General features: G+C 42.9%; 2 protein-coding genes across 2 annotated transcripts in view; one reads left to right on the forward strand and one right to left on the reverse strand.

Moving 5' to 3' along the window:
• LOC112199369 (carboxymethylenebutenolidase homolog) overlaps positions 1–1,818 on the forward strand; it is a 58,919-nt gene extending 57,101 nt beyond the window's left edge. Inside the window, exon 7 of the mRNA XM_040518759.1 lies at positions 1,769–1,818. The gene's annotated coding sequence lies outside the window, so the exon portion shown is untranslated. The remainder of the gene's footprint in view (positions 1–1,768) is intronic.
• LOC112199375 (carboxymethylenebutenolidase homolog) lies at positions 739–1,641 on the reverse strand. Its single transcript, XM_024340407.2, has 4 exons — positions 1,551–1,641; positions 1,378–1,467; positions 1,197–1,297; positions 739–879 (listed from the first exon to the last, which is right to left on the reverse strand). The coding sequence occupies exons 1-4, from the start codon at positions 1,639–1,641 to the stop codon at positions 739–741; spliced, it is 423 nt and encodes a 140-aa protein (XP_024196175.1).
• Positions 1,819–15,035: the final 13,217 nt, after the last annotated feature.

Consider the following 15,035-nt stretch of genomic DNA (forward strand, 5'->3'; position numbering starts at 1 on the left):
GGGCGGGGCTACTTTTTAATCCAGGGACGGATTGACACAACAGTTCCCATAAGTGTTCCAGTAATTAAACTAAACCTTATTCATATTGTCAAAGAGTATTCTAACAAGTAAACCACCATATACTAAAAAGAGCTTTGGGTTCCCAGCAACATTAGGAAACCTGTAACCTAATACTATGAAAAAGCTCGACGGTTCATCATTAAAATTTGTAAAAGCTAGGTTTCATGTCTCATCGGTTGTATAGACCCCTCAAGTCATAAATTTAGAATTCCTTTCATAACTAGCAGGTGACTGCTAATTCTGTAAAAGGAGTGCATATAACTGATGAAACTTTAGCCAAGTCTCTCCGAGTTTAGGCCTCATATGAACGAAAGTAAAACCCTCCTTCAACCTGAATGAGCAATTCAATAATAAAAAGAAAAGGATGAAGAGTTGATACATCCTAGGTTCAAACTCTCACTGGTACAAACAGATGTATATTTTGAGGTAAGATACAAGTTCCTTCAAACGATTGCAAAATCATGGCATGGATTTGCTAGTAGCTCAATTTCAACGTTTCATACAACAAGATATGCATGGAGAAAGTATATATATGAATGCTATTTTATTCTCAGCCATCAAATGTCAAACGGTTTTTGGGGGCGTATGCATTCCAATTTTGTACTCTATCATGAAGAAGCGGAGTTTGCCATGTCCCAAGGATTGTTGAGCTTCAAAGCTCACGTCCTACATGTTTTCTCACTTGACATACTTGGTAAACCAATTTAACATGTCCAAATGAGCCTCTTCAGCACTCTTGACTGCAGATTCATCCTCTGCATTATACCTCATTGTCCATCCATAAGCCACTCCAGGAAATATTTTCACAAAGCTATCAAACTGAAAATATTACAAAGTGAATCTTTTATATCAAAATCAAAATTGAAAAACCTAACTTTTATGGTTGTCTGATGTAAAAGGATAAAATCTTTAGAAAACTAGTCTGACAGTTTATTTACTTCCTCGGAATCTTGGATCTCTGGATGTTGGTGGAGATAAGTCCCTTTTGTTATTATACACGTACAGGTTGTTGTTACCAATTTTCAAATATCGAATCTCCGTAATATTGCTTGGAACTACAGATATATGTGATATATATATATATATATATATATATATATATCAAGCAATGAGTAGTTTTGCCGAGGGATTCTTACCTCAGACTTTACTAATAAAATCTCCCCAAATTGTTTCAATTGTTCTGGGGGTGAAGTTTTGTCAATCTCAGCTCCCAATACTGCAGTATGAACCTTAACCTCTGTACAAGCATGTTAAATTGTAACAATCAACAAAGAGATATATTCACGAGATTGAAAAAAAAAAAAAAAAAAAAACTACCATGTATATCTTCATCTGCTAACCGGCCAGGATGCAATATCACAGCAGCCTTAATGTCATCAGATTTTGCAAGTTTTGCCACTACAACCCCTGAAAAAAAAAAAAAAAAAGAGTTCAACTCCCACTTCTTGTTAGTTTGTTTCTTTATTGCGTCCCAAGTTTAAAGGGTTTACCTCCCCAGCAAAATCCTACAGCACCTATTGCAGAAACACCTTGACTCTTCAGTTTGATAGCTTTGTGAAAATATTTCCTGGAGTGGCTCATGGATGGACAATAAGCTACAATCCGGAGGATGAATCTGTAGTCAAGAGTGCCGAAGAGGCTCAATTGGACATGTTAAATTGGTTTACCAATTATGTCAAGTAAGAAAACATGTAGGAAGTGAGCTTTGAAGCTCAACAATCCTTGGAACATTGCAAACTCTGCTTCTGCATGATAGAGTTTGAAATTGGAATGTAAACGCCCCCAAAAACAGTTTGACATTTGATGGCTGAGAATAAAATAGCATTCATATACTTTCTCCATGCATAACTTATTGTATATGAAACGTTGAAATTGAGCTACTAGCAAATCCATGCCATGATTTTGCAATCGTTTGAAGGAACTTGTATCTTACCCCAAAATATACTGCAGTGTTTGTACCAGTGAGAGTTTGAACCTAGGGTGTATCAACTCTCATCCTTTTCTTTTCACTATTGAATTGCTCATGATTCAGGTTGCAAAGGAGGGTTTTTCTTTTGTTAGTATGAGGCCTAAGCTCGGAGAGACTTGGCTACGGTTTCATCAGTTATATGCACTCCTTTTACAGAATAAGTAGTCACTTGCTTGTTATGAAAGAAATTCTAAATTTATGACATGAGGGGTGTATACAACCGATCAGACATGAAACCTAGCTTGTACATATTTTGATGATTAACCATTGAGCTCCCTAATACAGGTTTCCTAATGTTGCTGGGAACCCAATGCTCTTTTTAGTATATGATGGTTTACATGTAGTTGTTAGAACTACTCTGACATTGTTTGTGGATGCAACCAACGAACAATATGAATAACGTTTAGTTTTATTATTGGAACACTTACAGGAGCTGTTGTGTCAATCCACCCCTGAATTGATAAGCAGCACCACCGCAAGCAAGATTGTGGTTCAGGCTCGGAGAGGGTGGCAAAACCTGACATGAAGCACAAGCAGGTCCTGTTTAGATCGCTAGTAAACTGATGTTAATTCCTTTTTCATTTTCTTTGGCCCCCATAATGTTTATAGTGTTGTACGGGAATTGTAATTGTGTTTATTATTGATAATAGGAGCCCTTCATATAGGGAGTTACAAGGTACACAATAGGTAATAGAATCCGAATACAATTGAATACCTAGAACACTTTCCTATTACAACTCTAAACCCTAGTTTGTAGAGGCACACATTATGTCGACATCCTTCAACACTCCCCCTTGTGGCCGCTCAAACTTGGTGATGACGCTTAGATTGTTGCCTCGTTAAAAACTTTGCCAGTAACAAAAACCCTGTGGGACAAAAATAACCCTGGTCGAAGGACAAAAAGAGCACAACACGTCATTCACTCTTCGAGATCGAACATGTAGACATCATGCCTCCCCCTGATGTCAATATCTCTCCCTGATTGCTACAATCATGGGAGTTCGGATAACTTTCTCAATCCAATGCTCTTCACATGTTTCTCGAAGGTGGATTTTGGTAACGACTTAGTAAATAAGTCCACTACATTATCCTCTGATCGGATTTGGTTCACTTCAATATTTAGAAGTGCTTGTTGTCATTTTGATGGAGGGGAGGAGGAGCACAGAAGGTGGCATTTTGCCTTGTGGGGTCTGATCCCACACTTCCGTCATTTCTTTTCTCTCTGTAGGGATAGAACAAGCTCATAACAATCGTACCTCTCAAATATCGAAAGATTGTCTTTATACCAATCTAATGGCGTTGCATTGGCGTGGGGCTATATCTAGCCAACAAGTTCATGATAATTGAGATGTCCGGTCTTGTATTGTGCTAAGTACAATAATGCGCCTATTGTACATAAGTAAGCACTTCTGCTATTAACACGTCTTCGTCATCATCCCTGGGACGAAACGGATCCCTTTTAGGGCCAAGACTACGGACGACCATGGTGCATCTTTGACTTTATCAAAAAGGCCTAAGCATCTATTGACTGTGTTCTCCCAATGTCCTTCCTCTCAAACTCGGATTTCAGGTGTTCAGCGGTTTCCCTTAACTCTCAAGGGTTCCAATTATGTTTATCAACATAAACCGCGAAAATTGCAAATCCGGAACTTGTCATAGAAACGCGTGGGCATAGTTCATCATATCCCTTCCCAATCAAGTAGCCATTTTAGTGAGCATTTCAACCTCGTTGCAAATACGCTTTGTGGTCTAAAGCCACTTGACTTGGGTAAATGAAGTCCACAAGAACCTTCATTATATTCCGTATCTAGATCCCCATAGAGATACGTAGTGACCACATTCGTAAGCTGCATGTTCAGTTATTTGGAAACTACCAAACTGACAAGGTAGTGGAGTGCAATGACATCCATTACGAGAGAATATGTCTTCTCGTAATCGATTCCAGGGCGTTGTGAAAAACCTTGCACCATAAGGCGAGATTACCATCTCTTTTTCTCATCACGCTATCTAACGAAGACCTATTAATGTCAATAGGTTTTATGTTAGGAGGTGTTGGCATCTCAGGCCCAAAATCCTTCCTCTTCGTTAGTGAATCCAATTCAACCTGGATCGCATCTTTCCATTTAGGCCAATTTTCTCTACGTTGGCATTCTTCAACGGAGTAAGGTTCGATGTCATTGGTCTCAACAATTCCACGTCCTCATGTACACTAGTGTAGTTCGTAGAGATCTCTATATTCTCAGGAATTGGTTCTAACATTGAGGAGTCCCTCAACGATGTCTCTTGGACATAACCACAATCCAAAATATTCTCATGAGACGGATTTTGAGTATCAATGATCAATGGATCAAGTTGTGCCAAACTCGCTCTCTTCTTAGGGCGAGAATCCATCGAACCTATGGGTCTCCTAGTCTCTCTAGCGGAACCCATGGCCTATGACGCCATTATGCCACCTTTGTGGCATCACCATACCACCATCCATGGTAGTGGTGCAGTACCCATCTTCTCTGGGTGGCACCATGTCCTCTTGTAGGGACATCAATTCTTGCAGACATGTTTGCAGCAGGTATATGTGATCTCGTCACTTTTAGGGGATCAAGATGAGACATAGTGGGGACAGATCACGACAATTCCTGTCATTCTTGTTGAACATCGACGTTCGAATCTCCCCCTAACGACGGGAAGACTGTCTCATCAAAGTGACAATTCGCAAATCCAGCGAAATAGAGATCGCCTGTCATGGGTTTTACGTAGCGGACTTATAGTTGGAGGCCTATGTCCAACTCAAATATATATATGCATTCATTGCAATGACTCATGTTCGTGTGCTGTGGCGGCGCAATTGGCACATAAACCGCACACTCAAATATGCATAAGTACAAGATATTTAGACTCGAACCCAGTCACTAGCTGTAACGCAAATAAAAGTTGAGTGGATGCTATGACTCGTAGACGAATGAGCATAGCTACATGCGATATTGCATAACCCAAGCGGAAATATTGGTGCGCATTACCAAATTCCGGGCTACCATCGTAGTCTTTTAATGGTGGCTTTTTCGCCAGACCAATTGGGTGTGTACATGGGAATGTGATACTTGATATCAATACCCAATGATATGCAATAGTCATTGAAAATTTTCGATGTAAGCTCTCTAGCATTATCAAGTCAAATTGACTGAATGTGATGATCTGGGTAGTGAGCCCGTAGCGATATGTTATGTGCTAGGAGTGTAGTATAAGCAGCATTACGAGTGGATAATGGCACAACACGTGACCAGCGTGTTTGCGTATCAACCAACACCATAAAACATCTATACGGTCCGCAAGTTGGTTGATCAAATCCACAGAATTCCCTTAGATTCTTTGTAAGAATGGAATTATTTCCTCAATCTCCTTTGCATAGGATGGTCTCAATCCTAAATAACAGGCTTTACAGAACGAAACATGGGCCTTATAATCAACCAATGAAGGTTTTGGTTAAGCCACAATGTCACAATGGACTTGAGAAGTAGGGAGAGGAGTTGAATAAGGGTTTATGGTGTCAATACCATATATTTGCCACAAGAGGTAGGCGGCGCCGGCCATGTGTGGCCGGTCTGTGCACAATCATGGCGCCATGAGGAGCATGTGCAGCTCCTCGAACCAATTCTTGGTTCGTACTTTTCTTCGTTCTGAAAATGGATGTCCGTGTAAAGTCTTTAATACACGGATCATCATGCCCAAGCCTATATGTTTCAGAATCCCATAAGTCGTCTCTCATGACATGGTTGGATTCAATAACTCGAATAGTGGTTGCATACAACCCACTAGAGCGACACATAAGTTTCTCTAATACTCGTTTATGTTCGTAGTCATTAGTGGTGATGCAAAGGAACTCTATCCATTCTCATAATGTGTTTCCACATGAAAACCATTGGCTCTTATAACAAAGTCCGAATTAAGGTATGTCCAAGACATTAAGTAAAAGAATTGACACTTTATTAATAGCCAATGATTACATCAAAGTTTCCAAAATCTAATCCAAAATAAAATCAAACTAGGACACATTGTAGTCACTCTATCCGTTTGGTAACTCCAATCAAATATGACCAGGAAAGTAGAGAGAGATGTTGGTGGAGCGAGGCTCTCTTAAGTACCAATAATCTTAATGACTTTCCTAGACATCACATTTTATTGGGTCCGCCACATAAGAAAGAGTTAATACAATTGTCATTTATTGACTAAGGCATATTGCCATTACAAAAGTTCTTGGAAAAATAAAAAGGACTATTCTAATCAAAGTCTGCGGCATCCTTGTGCACTTCATCTTCAGCTTTGAAGTCCTCTATGGTGAGATTGACATCTCCACCATCTTCTTCTTCTTCTGCAAGGTACACTTCTTGCTCCCTCAGGTCCCTATATGCCCTGTATCTTGCAGCTAGTTGCTCGCTTGCCTTGCATTGCTTGAACCAATGCTCAATTGATCCACATCGATGACACACATCATTGTAGTTACCTCCCTTTAATTGAGGTGCACGTTGTACACGTTGCGGGCGTTCCCTAGGAGGGTTGGTGCCACCACCACGGCTAGGGACACCACGACCCCCTCTCCCACGTGTGGCATTACCACCACGTGTATCCGCACCAAACTTGTGGTTTCCTTCCGGGTTAGGGTGGTTATATGGGCTCATATGTCCCTCATTCTTAGGGTACCGCTCTTTGCGCCCTCCTTTGGGTGCATTATAATTCGCCTCATGAATGCTCTTAGTTCCAATGGGCCTTGAATTATAATTCCTCACCAGTATGTTATCATGTTTCTCAGCTACAGATATAACATTGATAAGCTGATGAAACCTTGTGATTCGTCTAGCATTGACTTCAGTACGGTATTGCTTTGATACCACAATGGCTGAAATAGGGAAGGTGGAGAGAGTTTTCTCAATTAGCTCTTGCTCTGTGACAGGTTGTCCACAAAACCTCAACATGGACTGTATGCGAAGAGCTTTTGAATTATATTCAGCTACAGACTTGAAATCAGCAAAGCTCACATTGTTCCATTGAACCTTCAAGTCAGGGAGGAGGGAATCTTGGACATTGCCAAAGCGCTCTTCTAGTGCTACCCATAGCTCTCTTGCATTCTTGATCGACATATACTCCAATCTGAGTGCTTTGTCCATATGACGTCGCATCAAGATGACTGCTTGAGCATGCTTTGTAGGTGTTCGGACTAACACAAGATCCGGGTTAGGTGCCTGGATTATGGGTAATATTCCCTTTGAAGTGAGATGGTTCTAATATCAGTTACCCAGCTATGGTAATCCGAGCCTGTTGAGTCAAGCATGGGAAAGTCGAGTCTAGGTTCATTCGACATCCTGAAAATAAGAAGAGAAGATATATTAGTTTCGGAGCTAAACTTCCACAAAGACTAAAATAATGAGATTTCTGAGCTATGCTACCAAGAAATCAATTTCCAAGAATCTCTTTTGGATTAGACCAAACAACGATGTTTTAATATGGTCACAATTTGATGCTTACGGATGCTCTTAGTCCAAGCATTATGAACACTCTTAGTTCATACGAACGCTCTTAGTTCGTTTCATACGAACACTCTTAGTTCATACGAACACTCTTAGTTCGTTAAGTGTGAATCCCCACAATTCCGCTTTGTTAAATACTCAAAACCATTTGGCAACATATATTCCAATATTCTGCAGAAAATAAAAGGAATTTAAATACACAAAAGCAGCAACTTTAATTACAAAAACTTACGTGATGATTTTGGCCTTGAGAACACGCGCGTGTTGATGCAGGCGTGTTAGGATTGCAGATGTTGTTTCAATCCTAAGTTAGGATTGCAGTGGTTGTTCAATCCTAAGCAGACGTACGTGTTAGGATTGCAGATGTTGTTTCAATCCTAAGTTAGGATTGCAGTGGTTGTTCAATCCTAAGTCAGGGACGCCTATGTGTTAGGATTGCAGATGCTGTTTCAATCCTAGTTAGGATTGCAGTGGTTGTTCAATCCTAAGTTAGGGACGTAGGCAGCAGAGATGCAAGGGGCAGCAGCAGCAAGCAGGGACGCAGCAGTAAGGGTTTTCGGTGGCAGCAGGAGGCGGCAGGGGCTGCAGACTTTCGACAGGGGCAGCAGGGAGGCTATAAGGGTTGCAGACTTGCAGCAGGAGCAGCAGGGATGCAGCAGGGGCTGCAGATTTGAGGCAAGAGCAGCAGGGATGCAGTGGGGACTTGCGGCAGTAGGCTAGGGCAGCAGGTTGCGGTAGGAGGCTGCGGCTAGGGTTGGAAAAAATTGCGGTAGGAAGCTGTGGTGGTTTTAGGTGTTTTCGGCTAGGGTTAGAGGCTGCAGCAGTTTTAGGGTTTTTTCTTTTTCTTTTGGGCTAGGGTTAGAACTCGTGCTGATAACGTGTTGTAGGAGAATTGTAATTATGTTTATTATTGATAATAGGAGCCCTTCATATAGGGAGTTACAAGGTACACAATAGGTAATAGAATCCGAATACAATTGAATACCTAGAACACTTTCCTATTACAACTCTAAACCCTAGTTTGTAGAGGCACACATAATGTCGACATCCTTCAACATATAGCCCTTTTTTACGGAGTTGTGTTATGGAGTTGTTATTCATGCATGTTTTTGTTAGAATCTGTCTTCAACTCCTTTGGACCTGATTTCAATACTTGGAAAAATCCATCTTTGCAGTTATATGATTATGAGTTCTTATTAGCAACTCAATCGTTTTTCAAAGAGGGAAAAAGAAAATGTGTTACACTACACATTCATTTGTTTCTGTTTCTGCAGAATGGTATATAATCACAATTAGAAAATAAGTTATATCATATTGATGGGGAACATTTTCTGGGAAATGATAATTTTTCTGGAATATATGAAGATCAGGTTTGTTTTGTTTCCTATAAGAGACCCTATAGAACCTATAATCATATTATGTCCACGCAAAACATATCATTTCGGTTTTGGCTTTATCCTGCTTCAGTTAACTATTACTATTACATTGACTTACCAAGTATTTATGGAGTGGTCTATTTAGTTGCTTACTAGAATCACTACTATGTGATTATATACCATTCTGCAGATTGATTTACCAGAAAATAATTTGACTTGAAATTTTTATGCTTGTAGCTACAATGCTTTTGTGTGCGAGGTTGATCAGAGCCATTGCAATTAGTTCTTATAAAATTAGGTTCAGCACATTCTGTATATTCTCGTATAATTTCCAAAAGGTTTTAATGAGTCGACTATGGAACGCAAATCCATGACTGCTCTAGGTACACTGTTAAGAACATGACTAGCATGTAGTAATTCCAATTGAAGCCTATCATTTCCATGATCCAAAATTTGCGAACATAAAGGAAACATTTTCTCATAATCTGAATTGGAAGATCCTTCAAAAGGTTGATTTCCAAATGTTTTAGCAGAGGTGAATGATCCAATCTTACAAACAGGAGATGCAAAATTTGATTTATATATGAACCCTATAGCAAGAGAAAGTGGTCTCTGAAAAAATGACTAAAGTGAATTGGTCTGAGCATTGTTTTTGCTACTGAATTGGTCTTCTTTGTCCATAGTTCTCAGTTGTTGATCGGAAGTGGCACACTCATTTTGTCCTCTATGTTGAGCTCCAAACTTTGTCTCATTAGTGTTGAGCTTGAACATATCTGGATAAGATATGTCCATGCTCCATCTTTATTACGTAGACAAGAAGTAAGAGAATTTTTATTGAGACCTCCAAATTTTCTCATTTGACCTCCCTTCAATTTTTTCTCCCCAAACTATCAAAATTACCCTTCAATTTTTCTTTTCTTAAAAATAATAAAAAAAAGAACAAAGGGTAACATAACCCTGCCACCATCGCTTGCTCCAACTTAAAACTTTTCCAATACAATTGTATGCTCAACACGTTGCCACTGGTGGATGCAAGTAAGGCCTAGTGAGGGCCACCGCACCCAGTGGATTTTTTATTTCTGCTATATAAGCTTCACAGCCTTGAGAAATTCTTAGGTGGGGGTTTCCCCACCACGTGGCTTTAGGGCCACCCAATCAAAAGAAATGAAATTTTCCATCTTTTTAGAAACTGCTCCTACTCCTTAAAGTGCAATACCCAAAACACCTCGCTGGGCAGTGATTGGTCCTCTACAGCCTTTGCATTTCGGTACTGATTTGGAGTTCCAATCACATCATTGCCCCTACTCTACAGTAATAGTGAAGACCTCTGTATTGAAAAGTCTGTAGGCTCAATCAAAGCTTTAAAAGAGATGCTTTATGGCTCATATATATTAAACAAAGAAGTAGAATCTTTCTTTCTCCATAGATAATAATTACCGATGAATAAGGCCATGACTGCCTCCTTTTTCGAGCTAATTGTTAATTGTGTGACTATTGGTTGTCATGTATATCATTTGGTTAACCACCACAGGTGGTCGAGTTGGTAAAAGCCTTCAGGTGTAGAACCCCCACACCTGGATTCAAATCCTGCCGATGCTGATTGAAGTTAAATTCCAATATATTCTTGGTGGCTAGAGGGGAGGAAGCGTTTTGACATGATCCTCGGCACATATTAGTCTCTGGACCTATGAAGTCTATGAGAAACCGTGTGATCTAGATAAAAAAAATAAAAATAAATGTGTTTGCCTCCAAAACCAGTCTGGGTGCAAACTGTCCATTTTGAGTGTGTAGGCATGCCAGCACCGTGGGGTACAGTCGTCGGAGAATCCCTTGACCTGACTTCTTCTCAAACGCTGTGGACGAGGAGAGCACCAACCTCGTCACAAGGTTCTTTTCTCTGCCTTCCAGAAAAGGACTTCTTGCCTTACAGATAAGGGCTTTGGTTGTGATCTCTTGCGTTCACCGAATCGATACTTAGTGTTGTAGACTAAGTAGAGCAATCACTAGGAAGTTGGGAGAAAGCACAGGGTTTGCTAAAGCGTGACTTTAGCTTCGCTGGGTTGCGAGGGCTTTACCCTTGCTTCTCTGGTTTGCAACTAGCTTGCAGGTAAGTTTGCTCCGTAGAGGCTTTGGTAATCTGTTTGATTAATTGAAGAGTTGTGTCTTTTTCGTCCTTGAAACCTGGTATTTATACCTTAGGGTTTCTACTGTTCCTTGCCATAGAAGGATTATTTATTGATGTTTCCTATTCAATCTCCGCTATCTGATTCCAATAAGGGCTCATTTTCCTTATGGACCTCGGAATGGGTGAAGCTGTAACCTAAACCCAAGTAGGCTTATTTTTGGGCAGCAGGTATCGGCCCGCTATGCTAAATCCCCTAAAGGGATCTTGCCAAAAATAGTTTTTGGCTCAAACATTGCCCCCAGGCCCCGAGATCAGGCCCGCGAAAATGTAACTGATTAAAGGGGACTTAGACGACACACCTGATGACCAAAACGAGGCCATAAATGAAGGTCGTGTCCATTCACTTTGCAAAATGTCTTTTCATCGTATCGTTTCCTTCACAAAATCTCTTATTTAAACCTACAGCCACTTCAAACTTGTTAAATCAGAAACCCTTCTAGTCTCCTAAACCCAAAAACCACATATTCCTCACAGAAACCCAAAAATGGCTCCCCCAAAGAAGATGATCATCGATCAGGAGGAAGAACTCAACGAGAAGGTCGCTCATACCTGGGGAACCAGCATCGGTGCCCGCTGTTTCATCCATACCAATGTCCAGAGACCTCTACTTCTCAGACTCTCAAATCACCATGTCGGACTGGGTCCAGCGCCGTGAGATTCCATTCCAGACGATGCCCTTGCCCTCTACGGCCTACCCATCCGTCGGCCCATTTCGGTCCTCCGAAGGACCCCTGGAGATTTCACAAGCTGGGGCGCAAATCCACACAGAGCCAAAATAGGGTACTGGCCCACCACCATCCCCGCGGCTGAGCTCTCCAGGTATCGCGAGGCACGATCGAGAGATCTGGCTCGCTGGAACGCGACAAGTATTACCCACACCATTGATCTATGTTTTCACCTTCCGCGCGGTGGCAATCGTTCACCGCTAGCAGCCTTCCTTTGTTTCTGGAACACCGCTACCAACACCTTTGATTTTCGATTCGGCCAAGTGAGTATCACATTGCTAGATATTCTCACCCTCACCGATCTACCCATCGACGGCGAACCCTACGTGCATGGCCAATTCGACTCTGTCAGCTTCACTTCAACAATGGCTCAAACTGGTCGCGGCTCTAACCCACGGTGGATGGCCTATTACCGTAAAGAGCACAACGGGACTGGCGGGATTGCATTCCTAGAGTATTGGCTCTGCAAATTCATCTTTTGCACCTCTACTAACAAGCCCACTGGTCCTTGGACTTTCCTAGCCATAGCCCTCTATAATGACCGCCGTGTAGGGCTCAGACAGCCAGTACTAGGCGCTCTCTACCATACTCTATACCAAGCCACCATACACCCTTTCGAGACTGGCATTTCTGGCCCTTTTTCTATCCTTGACTTTTGGATTCAAACCTATTTCCCGCAGTTCCGCCTGGACGACATCCCGCCGCTTCCACCGGTTGACAAGCTTTTGGGTCAATGGCTCAGCCGCGAAGCAAGGTACATATCCCCACCTTACTCGAGTGTTTCACATATTTGTATGTCCTGCATGAAATGCCCTACTGCGACTTAGTACTTAGTAGAAGATTTCCGCCTCTACTTGAACATGGGTTCCGTCCTGGGAACCCCAACTATAGTGATCGTGCGCGCTTGGCCTTTCGCCGCGCGATCTCCTGCTCAGACATCAAGCTCGTTGCTGATGAACTCAGTTATGTGCTTTATGCCCCCAACCACTTTGCTCATCAACTCAGTCTGATCCAGTTAGTACCATTCCCCCTCTATGATGCTTGGAACTACAACACTTCTTGGCGCATAATTGGCCCCACAACCGGGCCTCTGCCAGCCCAAAGCATGCTCGCGCTGGTCGACCTTCCTAACTGGGCCAACAAACTAGATCCCGTCGATGGGGCCGCTGAGGACTATGAGCGATGGTGGTCAGCAGTTTCTGTTAACTGCTGGAGGCAAAAGGAAAACGAGCTCTTCGCGACCATCTTTCAAGATCTAAGGTATCCCTATGAAGCTGATACTGAGTTGCTTGCTCACTTCCCTGAAGATGGAGCACGTTCCCCAGTACCCGAGCAGGCTCCATGACCCGCGCGAACCCCGTGTCCTGTTCAAGCCGGAATTGTTATTCGCGAGCCCTCTCACGAGGTAATTCCCTTAGCATGTTCTCCATTTCCCTCTTCTGCTTCACTCTTTAATCTTCTCAACTTGAACTCCATTGCAGCAACAAAGTATGCCGCCTTCCGACAGTCAAGCAGTTGCTGTTCCCCCGGCCACAGGCCAGGCTGTGAAGCAAAAAGCAATAGCGGCGGAGCCTGAAATCGAAGACTCCTCTGATGATGAAGATCCGCAATTGGTAAGGAGCTCCTCTTGGAGCCTAATGTCTCGACATTCTCTTTCTAAGCCTAATTTGACTCCTTCTATCTTAACAGATTGCCGCCGCTCTGGCTCGAAAGCGCAGTCGCGCTGACCCCCGAACTGATCCGTGGGAAAAAGATGAGCCACTCGCTGATCGCCTAGTAATACATACTCACAGCAAGCATTGAAACTTTTCATTTCACAATTATGTCTGAAAATATAACGCTCCTCACTTGCAGGTTCGTCACAGGTCCTCAAGGCAAGTTGGGGAAGGATCATCCACTGCTGGCAGAGGAGAAGCCTCTTCACAAGCCCGAGCACCGCCTGATTCAACCAACCCTCCTTATTCAATCAATACCGCAAGTAATTCGCAGCTGGCCCTAGTGCCCTTGCAGATTCTAGATGATAGCTCTCCTGAGGCTGAGGAAAGAGTGCCACTTCCAGACACCTCTCGCGAGCAACCAACCGCGACACTCATCTCAGAAGTAGCGCCTAATTCGGTTCCAGACACTGCTGAGGTTACCCCGGAACAAATGGCAACAGTGACTCTTCGTGAGCCATCTGCTGAATAGGTACATTTCCTTGTAACCATCTCTCCTTTGACTCCCGTCTTAATCTTTCTACATTCTAACGCTTCCTTCTAGGGTCAAAACGTTGCTCCAAATGAGGAAGTGTCTGTCGCTGCCGAGGAGGTAGTTGTGGAGAACCCCGCTGGACCGAATGGGGAAAACATAGCTGACCAGGAATGTGCCCCCCATGCACTTGAAGCAAGGGAAGTGATGAACCCAGAGCCAGATCCGGAGGCAGTCCCTATCGCGGAACCTCTTGAAGCTCCTGTCAATGTTCCTGTCCCTTAACAAGCCTCGCTGTCAAGATTAGAGCGATTGGCACGTGTGCTTGAAGTGACTCCCCCTGGAGTAGTAGATGATGCTAGAGAAGGCCTTCGCCGCCTTTTGGGCCCTGATATTCTAACACCTGGCGCACCCACGCGCTCTAGAATATCTTCGAGTACTTTGCCGCGAGGGTGCCATTATTAAAGCCTAGTTCCGCGGTATAGATAAGTTGCTGGAGGATCTTCCTAGATGGTTCAATGAAAAAATGGCCGTGACGACCCAGGACAGGCAAGCCCAGGTACAGTATCAGGCCCTCGCCCAACAGACGGACTCCTCGCGTGACTTCTTGGGTGAAAGAGCCATCCTCATTAGGGACTTGAGGCTCGCGCAGAATCATCTTCGGTCCCAAATTCAAGACCTTCAGGCCCAACTAACCGCCGTGACGGCCAGGCTTGCCCATGAGGAGCCTCTACTGGAGTAGCCCTTAGCCACCTATGAGACATTATCTCAAAATATGGCCCAGGCCCGCGCAGCAGCCCAACAAGTAGAATTGGCCGCTGCTGATGCCAGCTTTCGTTTTGATGAACATTTCCTCCGCCTAACCTATGCAGGCCGAGGCCTTTAGGCCTCTAGTGTTAGGCCCATTATTTTGTATGAACAATATTATTATTAATATTAATATTTAGCCCACTTGCTGGCCCAAACATTTCTTTACTTTTGTAAAAAATTAAGCACTTAATTCCACCTTATCTGTTC

This window comes from Rosa chinensis, chromosome 4 (genome assembly GCF_002994745.2).
Source record: "Rosa chinensis cultivar Old Blush chromosome 4, RchiOBHm-V2, whole genome shotgun sequence".
NCBI classification, from domain to species: Eukaryota; Viridiplantae; Streptophyta; class Magnoliopsida; order Rosales; family Rosaceae; genus Rosa; species Rosa chinensis.